Source organism: Brassica napus, chromosome A10 (assembly GCF_020379485.1).
Source record: "Brassica napus cultivar Da-Ae chromosome A10, Da-Ae, whole genome shotgun sequence".
Classification (NCBI taxonomy): domain Eukaryota; kingdom Viridiplantae; phylum Streptophyta; class Magnoliopsida; order Brassicales; family Brassicaceae; genus Brassica; species Brassica napus.
The window spans coordinates 5,967,590-5,988,544 of NC_063443.1; the positions used below are offsets into that span (position 1 = coordinate 5,967,590).

The window sequence follows — 20,955 nt, forward strand, 5'->3', positions numbered from 1 at the left end:
ACCACCTAAACTTCGAGCCTAGTTAAGTCGCAGCTCGATAACAAAACAAAAATGTCTAAAATTTCTCTAAGTGCCTAAGTTGCTAAGAAAAATTTATGTCTCTCGTGCTGCTCGCCCAGTCTCTCCTTATATATGCCTCCAAGGTCAGCCGTCTTTTCCTTTTTGCCCTCGATTTGAATCTATCTCTTCACGGAAATCTTCCTTATCTTCTCGATCTTCATGTTTATCTTGGACGTTTTACATTCATCTTCTTTTCCATTTATCTTCCATCAAAATCGAGTAAACCGTCATTATTCTTTGGATTTGTTCTCGTTTTAATCGTAAGTTGGATTTTATCGCGTTTTAGACATTCTCGGACCGTTTTTCGACATGAACGTTTTTACGATTAATTTCATAGAGATTACATATTTATATGATGTTGGTTCCCATGGCGTTGTTCCTATGGGATGATGTAAACCAACATTTTAACCGAGATAACATTGGTGTTAAGTTAGTCACTAGATTTTGACCCGCGCTTTCAAAGCGCGGGTTTATTTTTTTTTTTTTTTTTTTCAATTGACAAATATTTAGTAAATGTCACATTTTCATATATTTGTACTTTATTTTATAAAAGATTTAAAATTTTTATCTTTATTTATCGTATTTCGTTTTAAATGACTATCTATGTTAAAAAAATTAAACTTTATTTTTTTAATGAATTAAGTTGGTATAACTCTGATAAATTAATTTTATTATGGGGTTAATATTTTAATTAAAAAATTATATACTTTTAATAAAGATTTATACTTTTCAATAAAAAAATTCAATTATTTTTATGAATGCTTAAATTATATTAAAAAAAAAAAAAATAATAATTAAGAATAGTTGAAAAAAAATTATTTTAACTTGGACTCAATGGCCCAAAAGAAAAAAAAAGTGAGAATTGAATCTGATTTTTTAATAGGCCCAAATAGCCCAAGAGAGATTTGATTTGGGCTGGATCCAAAAATAATGACCCAATATAGATTTGTTATTAATATTACTTAATTGCCCTTAATGAAACATGCAATGTTAGTGAAGGAAACATGCCCCTAAGGTAATTATGACAATAGGATCCTCCTTTAATAGTATAGATTATCGTCGCATACGATTGATTCAGACTTTTATGAGAAAACAAGTCTTTCGTATTTTTACCGTAAAATGTCACGAAAACTCCAATTGAGACGAAACGAGAGACATTTCGATCGAGATTCAAAGGAGAACATAATGAAAGTCTCGCTAAACCTCAGAGAGCCTATGAGAGTGATTTGAGAGTGTGAGAAGCCATGTGGGCGATTTGAGCTCATGGAATGAGGATAGAGAGAGAGAGAGAGAGAGAGAGAGAGAGAGAGAGAGAGAGAGAGAGAGAGAGAGAGAGAGAGAGAGAGAGAGAGAGAGAGAGAGAGAGAGAGAGAGAGAGAGAGAGAGAGAGAGAGAGAGAGAGAGAGAGAGAGAGAGAGAGACTATGAGGGTGATTTGGAGATGTGAGGAAGCTATGTGGGCGATTTGAGCATTGTTGGTCCCCTTCTCCCTCTCTTAACATCTGCATTGGTTGTTTATGTGAATTTTTGGTATCAATTGATTTGTTTTACGTAAAAAAATTTGTGTAAATCTCCTGAGAGTTGTTTTGCGAAAGACTATCTCATAGTTTTCCCAATAAGATTGCTCCGCGAAAACTTTCCAAATTCTGTTTTACGGAAAAATGTTTCTTAAAACTTGTAAATAGTTATAAAACCTCTCTTAAGAATTTTAAAATATGCTTTCATGTTCAAAGAATATTTTGCCGTTAATTTCGTCGTGACCGATTTTGACCTAACAATGGCACCGAGCAATAACGAAGAACTAGATTTTGAACCGCGCTTTGAAAGCACGAGTTATTTTTGGATGATACACAAATTTTGATATGAAATAGTATTTAGTGATGTTGTACATTATTATGTTAAAATTCATATTATATTGAAGAGAATTTTTAAAATTTGTATAATTTATGAATTAGTTTACAGGTTCGACTTCTGTATGGATCCAGGGCAAAATACCTATTGGGTAGTTTTTGGACCCGCAAGTTTCTATCGAGTCCATGTCCTATTCGAGACCCAATCGAGTATCCAAAACATCCAAAATAGTTTTTAGTTATTAGGTATATTTTAATATTTTGAATATGTTTTTTGAAATTACGAATAATTTTTAATTTTCAAGTTTGGATTTTTGTTATAGTTTCGGGTTTTAGACAAAATTTCATTTAAAAAATCGCATTCTGATAAAATTTTACGTTTTTTTGGTTTTCGGATCAGATTTTGAGGTAAAATTTTAGGTCTTTTTTAGATATTTTAATATTTTTGGATATTCGTTTCAGTTTTCGGGTATGTTTTCGTGTCAAGTATCTTTTGGGTTTTCGTGTACTTTTTAGATTTTTTTGGATATTTAAAATCTTTTCGGGTTTAAAATATTAGAACCGACCGGACCCGCTATATACTCAAAAGTTAGAGTTATTTACATGTATTTAAATTATGGATTCGGACCTGAAAGAAACCAACCTAAATCCCAAACCAAATGTTTTCAAAGACCTAATTAGGTCCAAATGGCTAGGACTTTAAGGATCTATACCCAAAAAAAAATCAATCTGTTCTAAATCCGAATATTCGATGCCTATATTTCTTATATTTTATGTGCATTTTATAATAGTTACATCTGTTAAGTTTGTGAGAACCGAGATTAATTAGCAGATTTTTGGATGATTTAAGAGTATAGATTTATAGGGTTTTAAATAGTTTCTAAACTTATATTAAATAACAAAATTTTATCATAAATATTTTTTGTTTTAGTTACTTTTCGTACATATTCCCCAAAATTGTTAGATTAATGATTTTACTATTATGATTTTGTTTTCATACCATACTATGTGCTTTGTTATTGTGATTCTTTCTTTAAACTCTAAGAAATAATGTAATATCATAAGTACAAATGTTATAATAGAAATCAATTAGTTTTGTGAGCTGCTATTTAATATTAGATTAATTATTGTTTGGCCTTAGTGTTTGTTTTAAATCGATTAGTAACAACAATTAACATAATTAACTTAGTGTATTCCTTATAAATAGGAGTAGAGATATTTTGATTGATTAAGGCAAATATTAAATAAAACATATTATTAATGAATGGGTTTAACAACTTTGGGGGTGATTGGTTGGGCTGTAACAGTAGAAAATTTACTTTTGAATTTAGTCTGTAGAATTTTTTGATTTAGCTTTAAGAGATGTACCTTTAAAATTTCCTACGGCTAAAAAGATGGGACTTTAGAAAATACGATTTTTACAACCATTTTTTGTATGTTTTTGCTATAGTTTTAATTTTTTTGTTGTACCTTTAAAAACTAAGATAAAACATGATTGGTAGTCTTTAAAGTTGTAGATGAAAATTAAAGGTAAAGTCACTTTCTACGTCTTAACCAATCACCCCTTTGTATAAATAGATTTTTTTTAAAAATTTCCCCATAGATTTAACAAGTTGTCATATACAATGTGATAATTAGCCCACAATCGTAAGCCCATTGAGAAACGGCCCATTTAAATTGCATTTACACATCGACGAGAGACCCATCTAGCTCCCCTTCCTCGTCCGAATTCCGAAAGCCTCTCTCTCTCTCTCTCTCTCTCTCTCTCATCAAAACCTTCGTCGGTTTTCGAGGCAGTGGCGCCTTGGTTTTCAAATCGGAGAAGCTAGATTCTTTTTGGGGAGATACGTAACCCTAATTGCTCAAGTCCAACATGATGTTGAGGACTCCGCCGCCGAAGAAAGCCCGGTCCGAAGCCGGCGGCAGCTCCACCCCCACCGGGGACCAGCTCGTTATCTACGAAGATTCTCCTCTTCCTGCTCCGCTTCAAACAGCTTCTCATGACCATTCGGATCAGCACCTTTGCACCTATCAGTGCCGCCAAATGGTTGTTAAATCATATCTTCTTCCTCAACGGTGCTCAAATCTAAAGGTTTTCTCATTGTTTTGTAGGTTAAATCTGATGTTCTAGATGCCTTAAGCAAAGCAGAGAAACAAGCGCAGGGGTATCAGACCATGTTACAGACTCTAAATCAGAATTTCACCCAAGCAGGTGTGTGTGTGTTGTTTTCAGTTTGAAACCAGAGAGAGTCTTGATTCCAAATGCTAGTTAGGTTCTGGCTGCTGATTTGGTTTCTTATACTAACAACAGACGAAGAGAGAAAGCAATTTCGAGATAAGTTCTTATACTCGGAGCAAGAACTTGCTGCTGCCAAAGGGCGTGAAAAGGTGCTTCAGGAGCAGCTCCTAATGGAGATGAATAATTCTCAAGAGCGGTATACAAAAGCACTACAGTCTTGCCATGACCTGGAGGTTGTTCAACTGTCCTTTTAATTTGTTGTCAATGTCATTGGTGGCAAAAGTTTTGTTAACATAATCCTTTTGTCACCAGGTAAAGCTTCAAAGTGAAATGAACCTCCGAACGAAAGCCGAGTCTTCAGTTGCAACAGCAGAAGAAAAAGCTAAACTTTTGGAAGAAAAACTAAGTCAGTTGTCTGGTAGTGTGGAGAGGGAGAGAAATCGTCTGAATAATGATATTGCCCACTTGGGTAAAGAAGCAAAGCTTTCTGTATCTAGAATTGGTGCAGATGTAAGTATCAATTAGGAGACTTGATGTATTCACTCAAGGCATGTTTCTCATGATATCTTGACTGGAGTTTTTTCTTTGCTTTTTAGCTTGAAAGGATGCAATGTAGAGCACAGAGTGCGGAGACGGAGTCAGATCTCTTAAGATCACAGCTGGAGGATCTTAAACAGAAATTTGACGAGGTAGGCTGTTTTTTGACGTAAATCTTAAATATGATAAAAACAAATCTTTATATGTTATCAACTATTTTGGTAGATTTCTCGCTGACTCATTTGACTTTTTTCTATTTGTTTCTTTTGCAGTGTTTGCACGAAAAAACTGAAGTATACAAGAAGCTTTCGTCGTTCACTTCTGAAGCAGCTTCTCCTTCAGATAACAATGTATTGTTTAAAACTCTCCAGGAGGAACTTAAGCGCTGTGTAAGTTTGACAAAATGTTATGCTAGTTTCCATATTGTATTTCTTAACAATATTGATACTTGGTAATTGTATCAGGAAGCTGAAGTCCGAGAAGCTAGAAAGTTAAAATCACAGCAATTAGATGCTGAGCTGTTGAAAGTGAAATTACTGGAAGAAAAAAGCCGTAGGGAGAGAGCAGAATCAGAGTTATCAAAATTGCCTGAATTGCAGATAAGCTTTGACAAATTGGAGAATGAGTTGTGCTCTTGGAAGTCATTGCTAAACAACATTCCTGGTGTATACTGTCCTGATGACGTTGTTATGAAATTCTCGGCGCTGCAAAAGTATGTCAACATAGTCTTAGCAGATTATTAGCTTATCACTAGTCTTCTTATGGTGTTGTTTCAAATAACTATACGTGCATAAAAGATTTCTGTGCAGAGAGATTTGAGATGGTCGTTATTGCTCATTTCCCGATTTCTCGTAGGTGAACAAGATATTATTTATCATAGACATTTGCAACACCAGTTTGTACAAATGTAACTTTATATTTTAGAGATATTCTGGCTTGCTAGTGAAAATCTTAGGAGAGGTAAGTGTGCGTGAGAGCAATCATCTAGAGTAGTCTTATACCAATCTGAGGTTACCCCTGTATCTTTGACTTCCTAGTGACTTGTGTTATGTCTTTTGAAGGGAGGTTCTTGATAGCACTATGAAGATTGGGGAAGCAAGTACACGATTTAACCAACTGGAGGCGGCTCTGGATGCTACTCAACTTGGCAAGCAGAATGCTGAAACTGAGGCTGCATTAGCTAAAGAGAAATTTGAGGCACTCAAATCTGATGTGAAGAGGATTGAAGCAATGGTACGATTGAATTTTGTTACTTGTGCTGTGTATGAGTCGGAAGGTTCATCATATCCGTATTTCATGTTGATAAATTGTTTGTGCGCTCATAAGAAGCGGATTAATGCTATGTAAATAGAGTCAATATTCATAGGATAATATCCCAAGTGTTTTGCCGGGACATCGTTGATAAAAACCTGTTTTTTTTGGCACTCTTGCTAACAGATATATTATCTTATAATGACAGCTTGCTTTGGTCACAGAAGAGAAAGAACAACTAAAAGCTGTTGTTAGTGAGCGAAGGAAGTCCAACAGTGACGGATCTGTGTCCGCGACAACAGATGGAACCCTTGCTCAGGTTCTAGAATACCATTATTGACTATTTATTTTTGGTTCGTAGCGTATTCTTAGTTTGCGTTTTATGTATGTACAGAGCTTTGAATCTTCTCTTGCGAAAAAGGAGAACTATCTTAAGGAGTTGGAGAAGGAGCTAAGCCAACTTAAAGATGTCAATAATCGTCAACGCGATGAAATAGAACATCTGAATGATAAATTAGTCAGTGAAGCAAGGAGAATGAAGTCGCTGGAAAGGGATAGTGATCGCCTACGCTCTGAGATCTCTTTACTGGAGTCAAAGGTACTTAACTGTAACACACTGTTTGAAGACCAACTCTTGACATTTTTTACTGAAAATTGAACATATTCCATGGTTAGAATGAGTCTTATGTACTTCATCTTTTGTTAGTGTAAGGTACCATGAAATGTTCCATTATTGTAAAAGCAAAATCAAAAATGCCATTTAACATTTATATGGCAGCTGGGACATGGTGATTTCTCTGCTGCAAATACAAGGGTTTTGCGCATGGTGAATACTCTTGGTGTAGAGAATGAGGCCAAACAAACAATAGAAGCTTTACAAGCAGAGTTACAAAAAACAAAAGAAAGACTTCAAGCTGTTGAAGAATTGAAGAGCCAGTCAGGTAAATTTCGAATTTTTTAACCTTTTTCCTTTTTATGATGTTGCCAGTAGTCAACAATTACAAATTAAATTAAGCCTGTAGAAGCATGCATTAATTTCTCTGTGTCATGATACTCTGCATGCATTTAAAAAAAAGTCATCGTAGTTTACAGAGTAAGCTTTTTGACAATTTTTTTTCGTGAATATTTTCACAGGAGATGCAGGTAAGCTAGTTGATTCTCATATAACTGGAAAGATTGCTCAACTAAAAGAGCAAATTGCTACACTTGAGAAACGTGAAGAGAGGTATGTCGTTGTAAATGTTGAATACATACTTTTGTCCGAAATATAACCTTTCTTTCCTCATACTGAAGCATGTGGAGACTATGAAACAGGTACAAAACTGTTTTTGCTGATAGGATTTCCGTGTTTAGGAGGGCTTGTTGTGAGCTTTTCGGTTATAAGGTATGCCACTTGCTCGTAGCACTCGCATGTCTTTAAGTTTGATGAGCATTACAATGGTTCCATGAAGGCAATGATTATGGATGCGTAACATTTCTGATAAAATGTAAAAAAAACTATCAAATTCGAAAGGGGGGGGGGGGGGTGGGGGGGGGGGGGGTATTACTGTCTTTAATTGTGATTCCTTCCATTATTAATGATGATCATAAATCCTTGTTCACCTATAGAAACTTGTTATCTTATTCGTGGCAGATTGTAATGGATGAACATCAGCGTCCCAATGGAATCCCAGTTACTCGTTTTACTCTCCAGTCGATCTATGCTCAAAGTGACGATGAAAAACTTGAATTTGATTACGAATCTGGAAACACTAGCATCCTAGTAAGTCATTATATGGCAACTTTTATATATATATACACTTCAAATGTTGCATTTGAAGCTTTTTTTTTGTCTCGGTTGATTTAGTAATACTGATTTCATCCCATCAGGACAATCAATACACCTCTCAGGGTGAGATAGCGAAGCAGGTAAAGTGCAGAACTTATTTTTCCTTGGTAACATGACCATCCTCTTAGTATAGCAGTGTACAGTCCTCATTCTATGTGTGTTGATTGCAGATAGAAATATTCATCAGGAAATTCAACTCGATTCCAGCTTTTACAGCCAATTTAACAATGGAATCATTCAACCGCCGCACGCTATACTGAGAGTACCGAGTCATTATTCCCAACTCGTTTTTTTTTGGTTTGTATAAATACAAATTCCGCTGAAAGACCGCAGGCTTAAAACCAAACTCATCTATTTATTATATCCATATTTGTGGTTGTGTTATCTCTGCGGGAAATGTGGTGATTGGTAACACTATTTTGGTATAAAAGATGCTGACGTGATTTAGATCAGTGTTGTTTGCATCTTTTAGAAGCTGGAGGATCTGATTTGATTGTAGACCACCTTGATCCCGATAAGCAAGTGTTGCAGTTGCTCTATATCTCTATAAGATTCCTTAACCTTTAGGATGATTTTGCAGGAAAATCGGCGTACTCCTACATTAAGAGAGGCCAATGGTCCCGACAATACATGAACAAACGAACTGTGCGAATTCATACACAAATATTCAATTAATTCAAATTTCATACATGAATTGACAAAATCTGACTTTCACATACATCGATGATTTTTTGTTAGTCAATAAAAACGAAATATGAACTGGCAGTTAATGGTTGTTTATGCCCTTTAAAAAATCCTATGTGGCATTTTTATTTTAAAACAATAAATAATTACATAAAAATAATTTAAAATTCATTGGGGGGAGGAATTGAACTCGGGTTGGAAGATTAACTCATCCAGACATCACCAATCAGCCGACATCGACTTACCGTTTTCACTTAGTATGATATTCTATTTACTTTATACTACTGAATATTTATGTGTTTAAAAAAAACCTCATGTATAAATATTTTTTCTTCACAAACTACAAATAATTTCTAATATATAATACATAACTAATGTGTAAATGTTTATGTGTTTTTAAAATAACCTATTGTATAAATATTTTTGTATTAAAAAAACATAATGTATAAATATATTTTCACAAAATTTCTTATTCAATCGAATGACAACTTAGAAGTGTGGAAAGAAATCAGATTTAACGTGATTTAATCCAACCTGTATGCCCATATATATGAATATCATTGATAAGGATGGACTAAATTATTATATTATCACTATAAATTTTCTCTAAAAATGCATATATATATTTTCACAAATTTTATATAATTTCTAATATATATACAGATTGTTATAGGAATACTTTAATATAAAATATGAATATTGTGATATTTTTATTATGTTGGACACATCTCTTGTAATTTATTAATAAATATATAATAAAATGTAATATTCATTAGATTTGTTCTAAAACACAGAAATATTCTTTGGTATAAATAGAACATCATACTGAGTTAAAACAACTAGTGGTGTTCCGGCGCTACGCGCCGGGTTTATATGTTTTAATCTCTAATGATTTCAAAATTGTTTTTGTGATTCATTTTGTAATAGTTAGTGATAGTACTGTAAGTGGTTCTCATTGATCGATTCAAAAAAAAAAGAATAAATAGCTGATAGTTGCACCGATTTAAATGTTAGCTGAACTTAAGTAAAATTGTTGTTCAAAAACAGAAACATGTAATACTTGTGTTTTTTTTTTATTATCTAGTTCGAAGGAAGATACTAATTTGTTCATCCTCTTAAAGTAGTAAGTATCCTCGTATGCTTCGTCAATGTCACGGATGACGCATTCAGTTAAGGGCTTCATTGTAGACGTATTGTTTACATACTCTGTCTTCAAATCGATTCGGAATCTAGAAAGTGAACTCTTAATCATTATCCAACATTAATTGGATCTGAATTGACTGTTTTCCCACGATAGGTTATCCTTATTTTTTTTTCCTTTTTCGAAATTGCATATGCATAATTTTAATATATCATAAAGATACGAACCGTTGTCATAATTTTTATCTGCAGGTTGGCGAAGATGGTTGAGTCCTTTGATAGACTTATGGCGGTAGAAATATTGATTTAACCCCTCGATGTAGTGACATCCGTGCGGAAGTCATTATATTTTTTCGCAAATTATTTTTTATTTGTTTAGGTTGGTTCTGTGTGCTTGTATCGGTGGTTGTGTGTTGTGAGATATTATTCTCTGTAAAAAATTGTGGAGGTTTAGATATACTAAAACTATAAATTAATAATATTGGGACTATGAGATTTTACTATTATAAAGTTATTAATTTAGAATTTTTTTTTTAATTTTCTATCTTATTCAATTTTTTTTAGAATTTTTTATCTTAAAAATATATTTTTTTTTAAAATAAGAAAATATTTTATTTTTTGTATAGAAATTAATTAATTTTTTGAAATTCAACATTCATCTTGTTTTTATTATATTATTTGTTGCATATAAAATATGTTTCACAGATTTTAAATGTGGTTTTAGATATAGTTTTACTAAATCTCATCAAAATATATTAAGTTTTAATTTAATATAATATTTTATTTGTGCATATAAAATATCTATACAGATAAATTATTAATTTATAATTTTAATGTAATTATATATTTACGTATAATTTCAAAAAAAAATTATTATTTTATCGATTTGTGTCATATTTTGAACCAGTTTGGACGGGAGAAATTTATTAATTTATTGTGTATTAATTTATCGAGGATTCATAGTAGCATAAGTTGCATCAATTCTTTATGTTGTTGGATGACATGTTATTGTCCACACTGTTTTTATGAGGGTTGTTATGTAACATGAGAGCTGTTTTACATGTATTTCGTGAAAAGATGTTCCGATTTGTTTATAAAATTGATCTTTATGGTTTTATTTATTTCCATTCAAGTTTGTATATCTATCATTCTCTGCATAATATGGTTATGCCATATTGATATAGGTAAACAATAGAGATACAAACCTTCTTTAAGGCTAATTAGAGATGATGGACTCATAAGTCAGAGTTGTTTGGTGAAATTCATATACACTTTGTAATAAGCAAACAATCTCATTTTTATAATGGAATTCATATACTTTTAAATCGAAAAAAAAGTGTAGAACATGAGGGTGTTTTTTTTTATATTATTAACAGATAGCACTTTGAAGCAAATTCTATAGCTGAGATGAGAATATTGACGCGGATTACGGGAAATATCAAGTTGTCTTGTAGGATAAAATAGTAGTAGTGGCTGTGGGGAGGACTTTTTTTTTTAAACACACTAAAATCATAGCAACATTAACGAATTAGAGCAAGGCTACTAAGAAACATGTTGCGTCAAATGTTTAAATATTAGGTTTTCTTTGGATACATTCCATTCTTAGTGTGGTCAAGGTGGCTACTTTGACAAATAATGTAAGTAGATAAATAACAAAGGCTGAACATTTGATTTATGTGGAAACTAAGAAGTAATTCATATTTTAAAAAGCCAAAAAATTCAGGGTGTATGAAAATCAGAAGTGAGACAAAGACGCCTAAGTGCCCAATCCCTTATTTGCATAGCATAAAATTTATAGAAATAATATTAAGCACTGGGAGTTACGATAGAGTGGTTTCATGACAGTGCTTCATGAAGAAAACTAAGCTCTTCAGGCCTTTCTTGTTGGTTTTCCTGACCGGCTGACCCCTTTAGATCAGTAAATCTTCTTAGGGGTGAGTTCAGAACGTAGGCATTCACCTCCGCCACTGTAACAGTCTCCAGTTTCCTAACACCACTGTACTGCGTTATATAGTAGATCACTGCCAGATGTGGCACCCAACACCAAAGGATTCATGGTCGACCGTTTCAGAATCTCGAGCTCTTCAACAACATTATAGCGTCCAAAGTCTGTTATATAAACACGTCCACTTTTGAGAATATTACTATGACTTGGTTGACATTAAAACATCACTTGAAGAATATAACAGAAATTACTGACCTTCCTACTGACCAGTAACAGCTTGCATGGTACCAAACTTGAACCTAAAAGCAAGGAAATAAACGTCAAAGCAAGGCATAGGTGCACATAATAGGAACAACGCACACAAAAATACATAAAAGCTTCTAGATGAAAGAATATCATACCTAAAACGTGATTTTGGAAGAAGACCTCTAATAAGGACAAAATCGATACATTCTGCACACCATAATCATATTTGTTAAGTGTAATTGACTCGAGAGAAACAGAAGTTAGAAAAAACAATTAAATGAAGACTGAGAAAGCAGAGTGATTAAAAAACAGCTGCTGTACCCGGATTAGTGATTACCAGCGGCAGTGCAGGTTGGTTGGAACCACTTGTGGCGTTGCCCCTGAAACAGAAGGCTGTGTGAACCCTGGGTCATGCTTGTTTAAATCATCAAGTATGCTCTGCTAAGCAGCTTTCTTAAGACCATGCCTGCATCAACACCACAAAACGGTTCAGAGTTAGTGTCCGGCAGTCCAAATATTTATATATACATATCTATGTGTTAAAGATGGTGCCATGATCCTTTTCATTTAGACCCAGTCATGTGAGTATGTAACATGACTTTCAAATAGATGATACTATGCCGAGAACTCTGCCTTCAAGCTAATTGTTTTTTAGAGATTAGACAGTCTAAAGTACCTTTCTAGTCGTAAAGTGAGCACTATATATAAAAAGTAGAATCACATAATTGAAGCACCTGATTCAGTATTGCACTTTCATGGATTCAGCTTACCATCAACCTCCAAAATGCGACTCAGAAGTTTTCCATCTAAATTCTCCTGTTTGAATACATGAGAGCCGACAAAACCAGAACTCAGAAATAGAGCTTATGAATTGATTAGGAATATCAGACTAAACATGAATAGAGCTAAAAAAAAAGAGAAGAAGAGTGGTGAGTTACCGGTAGAGAGGGTCTATGTAATTGTTTAACTCAGCAACACAGTCTTCTCGGAGTACCATCTGCAGAATAAAATAAAGGATGCAATTTAATGGTTTAGGAGAGATTTATAGAGCAAACAAAAGATTTCTTATAAAGGGAAGTACTTGAAACGAAAAGAAGGTAACAACCAGAGACCTTACAAAAGGACAAAAGCAATTTCATACCAAATATAAAGAACAGAAAGACACAATATTTGCTATTGATCAAGCTATATAATTCACTTAAACGAAAACAAATGATGAAGGAAACAAATACGACCAAATACCATATGCAGCTTATGATTTGCTCTTGCCTCGGTGATATATAACCTGTAGGAGGAAAATGATCGTTGATATATAACCTGTAGACGTTTCACTTGCCAGTGCTCAGCTTCTCGGGAAGCACAACGTTATATCCATTATCTGGTGATGATCAGATAAAGAATCAGAAGCGGTAGCTAAGAGAGAAAGAGAAGAGAAGATGGGATTACTGACCGAGACAGAGTCGCCGGCGGTGGGATTGGAGCTGAGGAGGAGAGGGGAAAAGCGAGAAGACGTGACGAGATGGGAGTGGATAGCGTTTATGCGGCGGAGGTAGAATCCATTTTTTTGAATAAGGGTTTGGATTAAACATCAGATTAGGGCTTTGTATAAAAGGAGAAAGAGGGGAACCTGGAATGAAACCATTAAAAGAGGATTTAAGAGCATTACAGATTCACGAAGGGTGAATTACAGTAACAGCGGAGGAATTGATCGGTGAAGAGGAAGAGGAATAGTCATAAGCTGACATGGCGATTTAAAGCAATCCTATTGGCCGATTTTTTAATCTGACGTGGACAGCCTCTCTACTCCTCATATATCCCTTTTAGTATAGGATAGATTAGTTGGGTTTGGCACAGTGGCTGATTATCCAGATGAATTAATGCTATAACCCAAGTTTGATCCCCCCCCCCCTCCCCCTCAAAATGCTTTAAATAATTTTAACTAATTATTTCTTATTTTAAACGTAAAAAGCCGCGTAAGATTAAAGAAGGACATGTAATCGATGTTAACTGCCAGTATTATATATGTTTATTTATTGTGGTGGTGATAATTCACGGAGAGAGTGAGTCAGAAATTTATTGTATTGGGGTGAAGAAAAAACATTTCTTGTACCGCAGTTATAAATTTTAGTAACTATAGAAAAATAAAGTTAAAACTAATATAAATCTAAAGTTTTAAGGACAAAAAGTATAAATATTTTAGTTGTATAATTAAATTTATTTTTAATTTTAATTACTATTTTTGTGGGGTCAAATTTATCTTTTAATGAGATTGATACAAATTTTACTTAAACAAATAATCTTTTTTTAAAACTAGTGGGGTCAGCTGTCTTCCATTGGTAGCTGCTTTTGTACATTCTTAAAATGTCTTTAAAAAACTTGAAAGCAACACTAGAAAAAAAAAAGTGATGATAACTATGAAGTAACAAATAAGGCTTATAAATTCCGGTGATAGGAGAAATTTGAAAGACTCATGTTTACTCTTTATATCAAGACTTAATTAACCTGATCAGGTTGGTCTTCCTTATATTTTATTTATTTATTTATAATCTTACAAAAACCTGGTTATATTATTTTATGTTTACCTTCTGATCAAAATAGATACACTTTTGTTTCATTTTTCTTATATAGTGTTACCAAAATCTAGATTTTTTTTAAAACAAAAAAAAACCGTTGAAGCAAGTGTGGTATTAAAGATGAAGAAATGTAAAAGCAAAACCGAAAGAAAAAAATATATATATGAAGTAGACGGAATAACTACAAAGAAAATATGGACGTCAATTATCCACATAATTAAGGTTTGTATTTTATTTAACCTTGCTGGTGCAAGCCAATCTTTCAGTTTGTTTTCCTTATGTAGTGATTTTTATTTTGGAAAATCAAATATTTTAGGTCTATATATATTGGACAGTTTAAGATGTAAACAACAAATTTTAATTCGTTTGTTTATGATTCACAATAACATTTGTTCATTGTAAATTTATTTTATTTTATTTTTATTGAATACTACATTTTACCAAAAAAAAATTTAAAAATAATTAAAGAACACTATAATTTTATTATTTTAAAAACATTTAAATGCAAGCATAAATTGATATGTGCTTAGCAGAGGGTGATAATACTAGTATAGTTATATATCAACTATCAAAATGGCCAAACTATACATTGACCAAAATTGTGATTGTCAACTACTGATAACAATGAGGGCTATGAAGAGATGGAGGTTCTGAAGTCCAGTATAGTCAAATTTTAAACCTTTGTTTTGACAGTAAAACACCTAAAAAAATATGTCATCTTATGTGGCAACTCCGAACATGACATGTGGCTGTAATGAAAAATCTGATACGCTGTAATATGAGATGTGATAATTATTGTCCAAGATATGAGAAACCAGAAGAAACTATTATTCATGTCATATTTGAATGTCCTCCAGCCTTGCAAGTATGGTCCCTATCGACCACACCATCTAGTCCTGATATCTTTCCGTTATCAATATGTGAATATGGATTACCTCTTATGGAGGAATAATAGCTTTATTGAACCATAACTGGATAGGGATCCTTACCACGGATATTCAGTGGATCTAAAAGGCTCAGAATGATAAAATTTTGACGGGGATCAAAAGGAATCCTATGGAACTAGTCCGATAAGTGGAAAGTGAGTGCAGACCTGGTTTACTGTGAATGAGATGGTGCCTACCATTCTACATGACCATAGTACTGAGGAACCCCAAATCATAAGCTTGAAAAATATATGTATGGTAAATGGTTCATGGATTTCCACATATCAGTTTAGTGGTTCCAGCTGGGTATAGAATGATAGCCTAGGGAAAAGATTCAACTTATGGAGACGAAAAACTTAAGAAGGCGAAAGATTGCTTTACATTTGAAAGTGAAAGCACCGCGATGGGCAATGAAGAGCATGCTACAACATTAGTCATGTCAAAACTTTGGGGCATATTGCAAGGATGTGATCGCAATAAAAAAGGAGTCTCACGCTTGGCCAAGTTTTGCAACGGAATTGGAAACGATAAAAACATTAAAAATATGTTTTCCGGACTTTGAGATATGTCATATTCCAAGGACACAAAATAAAATTTCAAACTCTTTTGTTAAGATTGTAATATTTTTTTATGAATCGCTTTACTATATTGGTTGTTTTTTTTTTCGGTCTATATACCCAGACCAATAACATAATAGCCGTTTGTTTTCAAAAGAAAAAACCGCTGAAAAAGAGTGAACTTCGAAAGAAACAAAAACATAAAAGCCCTAAATTTATATAAGGTTTTCGGTCGTTCTACCATAGGCCCATGGAGATTTTAGAACCTTAGGCCCACGAAGATAATCATTGGCCAGGCCAAGAAAGAGTTCAACGATAAAAAGGAATCTCACATCATTTTTCAGAAACAATGTCGTGATTTGGTTTTCTTTCTCCCTAAAGAGTTTTTCTTTTCGACCAGAGTGGAGGAGAGATGCAATCGTTTGCGCTAAATCCAGCAGCCATGTCGGTGCGACAAACCCTAGGCCTTGAGCCTTCTTCCTCTTCCTCGGCCTCTCGTCTTCTTTCTTCTGCTCAGGTAATTTTGATCTTTCGTTTTGCTCCTTGTTCTTCTTCTCTTCGTATCTCTGATCCAAGGTTATGGCAGATTTTGAGTTCTCATCGCGCTTTTGGTCTCCTAGTTAGGCCTCGTTATGGATTTCGAGGTTTATCACGATCTCAAGGTCAGAATACTTGTCTTATTTTCCTCATCGTGATTTAAAATGTCTTTGAATCTTGAACTTGTGATGAAGTAGCGGAGAGCTTGACGTAGTTAGGTGGTTAGTACTCAGAAGATATAATTTCAACTATCTCTCTTTTGTTCCTCGTCATGTGATTGTCTGAAACATTAACAGTTGTAAAGGCAGTGGCAACCCCAGACCCACTCTTGGAAGTACCCCTTACTGAGGAAAATGTAGAGAGCGTTCTGGACGAAATCAGACCATACCTCATGTCTGATGGTGGTAATGTGGCGTTACATGAGATCGATGGAAATATTGTGCGAGTCAAATTGCAGGGAGCTTGCGGGTCATGCCCAAGTTCTGTTATGACTATGAAGATGGGTATTGAGCGTCGCCTTATGGAAAAGATACCTGAAATAGTGGCTGTTGAATCAGTTCCAGATGAAGAGACTGGCCTTGAACTCACTGAAGAAAACATTGAAAAGGTATGTTAGTTTTTTTGCTCAAACCCATCTGTTTTTCTTGTTTGGGCTTTGATCTTAATGCCCAAAACATGAAGAGTGTTAGTTTTGGTATAAGCTCTAGGTTGCTTAAGTTATCTACATGCATATGGTGCTTGATATTTTCAAATGCTAAAAAGTTAAAGTTGTTAACTGCTTGTGTGCGAAGTAGATATTTATGTCTTGATGTTTTTGAGTTGTGGTGCGATGTTAAAACATTTTATTTAGGTGCTGGAAGAAATCAGGCCTTACTTGATTGGAACAGCAGATGGGTCGCTTGAGCTGGTGGAGATCGAAGAGCCGATCGTGAAGATAAGAATCACAGGACCTGCTGCTGGAGTCATGACAGTACGAGTAGCAGTAACTCAGAAACTCAGAGAGAAAATTCCTGCAATTGCAGCTGTTCAACTTATATAAACACGACCTCCTTTCTTGTACCTGTCGATCTTTCTTTCCCTTGTATTACTAGCATCCTTGTATAGTGCATAGTTACTGTGTTAATGTTTGATATTTGTTTCCAAAATAAGCTTTAAACATTTCTGGTCAACTTCTTCTCTAAGCTATCTTTATATTGTGCCTCATGAGTGTCAAAACTTCTTTGTTCCTCGTTTCATTTTAACTTTAAGAATTCAATTTTCTGAAATAGAAGTTTGAAATCTCGCTAACAGGGGATATGCTGGGTTCCTCTTTGAAAACTCTTTCCGTATAGGCCACAAAACAGTTTGTTTAGAGAAAGACTGACTCTCTTACCGACATGGTGGCTTCGCCAGTCCATATAAGACTACTCTTGGCTAAAAAACTTTGCGCTGTGGTTTATTGATTGCTTTCTAACTGGAATGAGGATATTCTTATATGCCTATATTTCATTCATACTGTGAATAAACAATAAAGGGGTTTCTGAATAATACCTTTCTCTTAATGTTGGACTATGATTACAATCGACTCTGTCATGGAGGAATGAGATAGGTCTATTTCATGGGTGTCATTCAGAATCCGGACTTTAGGTTATGGTAATTTGTTTAGATATTTCTATTTTTTTTTTTGTTAACAATAGAAATAGGTTAACAATAGGTTAACCACTATTTTTCTTCTTAATCAAGTTTATATAAGGGCAATTGTCAATAATAGCACCTTTTGAAGTTTATGTCTCAAAAATAGCACTAGAAGGAGAAAGTCACAAAAATGACATTCATTAAAGGGTAAAATATCTCTAATACCCTTGGTTTAAAATTAAATAAACAAACAAAAATAAAAAAAAATAAAAAAAAAATACTTTTTGTTTTCAGATTATTAAAAATAAATAATAATAAATAATACCCTTGGTTTAAAATCTAATACCCTTGGTTTCATTTTTTTTTATAGTTTCAGATTATATGTTTTCAGATTCGAAATTTTTATAATTTTTTTTTTGAAATTTTTTTTTTTGAAATTTTTTTTTTATTTTGTTTTTCAAATTTTCTTTTTGTAATTTAAAAATACTTTTTGAAACTGTTTTTAAAAATTTTTATGTTTTATTTTAGTATTTATTTTTTATAAAATTTTAAACTCTAATTCCAAAACCCCACCCCTTAACTCTAAACCCTAAGGTTTGGATTAATTAACCCAAGGGGTATAAATGTATATTTACCTCTTTAATAAAACCTATTTTTGTGACTTTGAGTCTTAAGTGCTACTTTGGGAACAAAAACTTGGTTTGGTGCTATCTTTGTCTTTTTCTCTTTATATATTCCTAAGCGCTTATTAACAATATAACCACTTTTCAAAATTATTGCCTTTTTATACAATGATTTTCAAAAATAGGTGAATCAGTTGTTCAAAGTATTTCTTTGTTAATATTGTAATGACCAGATTATGGTCCGGGAAAATTTTGGCCTGTTAAGACCCAAACCATTTCCGAAGGTCCAAATGTATTGGATATAAAAACCCATTGTCCAGCTTTGTTTTCTCTTTCTGCAAAAAATAAAAGATCAGAAGTTAGAAGAAGAAGAAAAGAGAGAAAAAGAGAGAGTTTAAGAACAAGAAAAGATGGGAAACCTTTGTGGAGATGGAACCACCAGAGAAACTGAGCCACAGCTGGAGCCACCGCACGTTCAGCTCGTCACCACCGTTTGCCGCAGCTGAGAATCGCCGGAAATCGCCATGCCTTTGAGCTTTGTTTTCCTCTGTTCAGTAAATTGGAAATATCTCCTTACCGTTGATAATCTCGTGCATGCGAAGTCACCATCGTGTTCCTCTCGTCATGACGAAGCCGTAGCCACCGACCACGCCACAATCAGAGTTCGGATGAAGCCGCTAGAGCCTTCGGAATTTTCGCCTCCGCGAGCGCGTGCCTGCCACGCGCCGCCGCCGGAAATCGTCTCCACCGCTCTTGCCTCTGTCCTACACTGTCGGACCACCGCCTCGCAGCCGCCAGACCACCGCCTCGCCACCGCCGGACAACTGCCTCAAGCCGCCGGGCCGCTGCCGGCCGCCGTGACTCGCCGATGACTCGATGAGTCAACTCGTTGACCGGTTGAAATTGATTTCAAAATCGGTAAGGGTTAACCAGTCGGTAAGGTCAAATTGATTTCTGCTCAAGGGTTGACCTTTGACCAGCGGGTTGACTTTTCTGTAGATCTTGATCATGCCCGTTTTTAACCTTTCAAAGGGCGTTCTGACTCGATTTTTTGCCCTGGTTTTAGATTTAGAGTCTATTTGAGCAGCTGGAGTTCATAGATACCACCACTTCTCTATATTGCTAAGATGAGGGCTACTCCGTTAAATCCTGAGCTAGTTTAGGACTACCATTATGGAAAGTTTGGTTTCAAAACGTGACCCGTCTCTGTGAATCGACTATGTTTGAGAGTTTTGATTATTGATCGTATTGTTGATTGTAAACTGGAAATAGGATAATATGAGATTCAACGCTTGTGTGAAATGAATGATGTTAAAGACTGTTATATATATATGCATATATAGTTATACAGTAGGGACTATGTGACGAGTGCGGGGTTTCAGAGATGTCTGAGCTATCGACGCAGCGGGTGTGATGTGGTGCGGGGGCCCACAGACATCTGAGCTAGTGACGCAGCGGGTGTGGTGCGGGGGTAAAGTGAGGTACCAGCGACGTATTGGGTGTTTGTGCGGGAGTACATAGACGTTTGTACTAGCGATGCAGCAGGTGGTTGTGCGGGGGTACAGAAACAGACTGGACTAGCGACGCAGCGGTTATATATATCCTTATGATGAAATGTGTGGTACATATTGATTGTTCTGTGTGGTGTATTAGGCATCGTGTTTGTTTAATTCTAGAGCTAAGCCTACATAGTTGTAGTGCTATGAACTGAGTCAGTGGTTTGCGGTTTAGCATCTTATACCTCGCTGGAAAAATCCCCTGTTGTTCACCCCTCCTTCCTCCCCCCTTTCAGGTGAGACTGGCGACCTAGAGTGATTACATTGGTTTGGTGCTTTGGGTGTTATTGGGTTTTTGGGCTTAAGACGTTTCCACTTATTTATATATTTGAGACTTTCGGCTTTATGTTGTTATTTATATTTCAGACGTTTATTTTATTTACTGGATTTCCAGCGTGGATGTTGACTTTCAAATATTTATAAATGAAGCTTTCAGATATTTTTATTTATCGTATTATTTTTATTATTATGTAAATCGAGGTGTCACAATTCAAAAATACATTAACCAATGTTATACTTGATGTGACCAAATATACTTCTACATAGATGACCCAATTATACATAATTACACATTATCGAGTTTTATCAATTCGAGGATCAATAAAAACTCAATGATTAGGGGCTTTTTTATGCCTTCTTGCGTTTCTCTTCCTTCAAACATGGTAAGTAGTTGTTTGTAACACAATCCGGAAAAGAATTGCGTCTACTAGGTTGACCATCCCTCTCTGCAAAATGCTCTAAGTTATCATTGCAATCTGGTTTGGAACACGAGTAACACGAGCATAATAAA

General features: G+C 34.6%; 2 protein-coding genes and 1 long non-coding RNA gene across 4 annotated transcripts; 2 read left to right on the forward strand and 1 right to left on the reverse strand.

The window, feature by feature from the left end:
- The first annotated feature begins 3,618 nt into the window (after positions 1-3,618).
- LOC106434408 (mitotic spindle checkpoint protein MAD1-like) lies at positions 3,619-8,216 on the forward strand. The gene is made up of 16 exons (XM_048742722.1): positions 3,619-3,956; positions 4,022-4,121; positions 4,221-4,381; positions 4,461-4,658; positions 4,745-4,837; positions 4,958-5,074; positions 5,150-5,397; positions 5,747-5,918; positions 6,145-6,255; positions 6,331-6,534; positions 6,715-6,877; positions 7,071-7,161; positions 7,251-7,320; positions 7,570-7,698; positions 7,806-7,844; positions 7,935-8,216. Exons 1-16 carry the CDS (start codon positions 3,783-3,785, stop codon positions 8,022-8,024), a joined length of 2,160 nt encoding a protein of 719 aa, XP_048598679.1. The 5' UTR covers positions 3,619-3,782; the 3' UTR covers positions 8,025-8,216.
- A 3,020-nt stretch (positions 8,217-11,236) lies between these two features.
- On the reverse strand, positions 11,237-13,621 carry LOC106425523. Of its 2 annotated transcripts, XR_007317069.1 has the most exons (8): positions 13,230-13,605; positions 13,022-13,157; positions 12,718-12,776; positions 12,514-12,595; positions 12,101-12,245; positions 11,935-11,986; positions 11,789-11,832; positions 11,237-11,697 (listed from the first exon to the last, which is right to left on the reverse strand). It is a non-coding gene; the product is annotated as an uncharacterized LOC106425523 (long non-coding RNA). The 2 variants fall into 2 exon arrangements; XR_007317068.1 differs by having other exon boundaries at positions 12,718-13,157; positions 13,230-13,621.
- Positions 13,622-16,154: 2,533 nt separating this feature from the next.
- LOC106434412 (nifU-like protein 2, chloroplastic) lies at positions 16,155-17,541 on the forward strand. Its single transcript, XM_013875284.3, has 4 exons — positions 16,155-16,352; positions 16,422-16,497; positions 16,669-16,979; positions 17,223-17,541. The coding sequence occupies exons 1-4, from the start codon at positions 16,248-16,250 to the stop codon at positions 17,409-17,411; spliced, it is 681 nt and encodes a 226-aa protein (XP_013730738.1). The 5' UTR covers positions 16,155-16,247; the 3' UTR covers positions 17,412-17,541.
- Positions 17,542-20,955: the final 3,414 nt, after the last annotated feature.

Excerpts from the sequence above, each read along its gene's own strand:
- LOC106434408 (XM_048742722.1), top strand. The coding sequence starts at position 3,783 with ATGATGTTGAGGACTCCGCCGCCGAAGAAAGCCCGGTCCGAAGCCGGC. Across the intron at positions 5,919-6,144 it reads TGAAGAGGATTGAAGCAATG|CTTGCTTTGGTCACAGAAGA; the intron begins GTACGATTGAAT and ends TTATAATGACAG. Across the intron at positions 7,699-7,805 it reads CTGGAAACACTAGCATCCTA|GACAATCAATACACCTCTCA; the intron begins GTAAGTCATTAT and ends TCATCCCATCAG.
- LOC106434412 (XM_013875284.3), top strand. The coding sequence starts at position 16,248 with ATGCAATCGTTTGCGCTAAATCCAGCAGCCATGTCGGTGCGACAAACC. Across the intron at positions 16,353-16,421 it reads GTCTTCTTTCTTCTGCTCAG|ATTTTGAGTTCTCATCGCGC; the intron begins GTAATTTTGATC and ends AGGTTATGGCAG. Across the intron at positions 16,498-16,668 it reads AGGTTTATCACGATCTCAAG|TTGTAAAGGCAGTGGCAACC; the intron begins GTCAGAATACTT and ends AAACATTAACAG.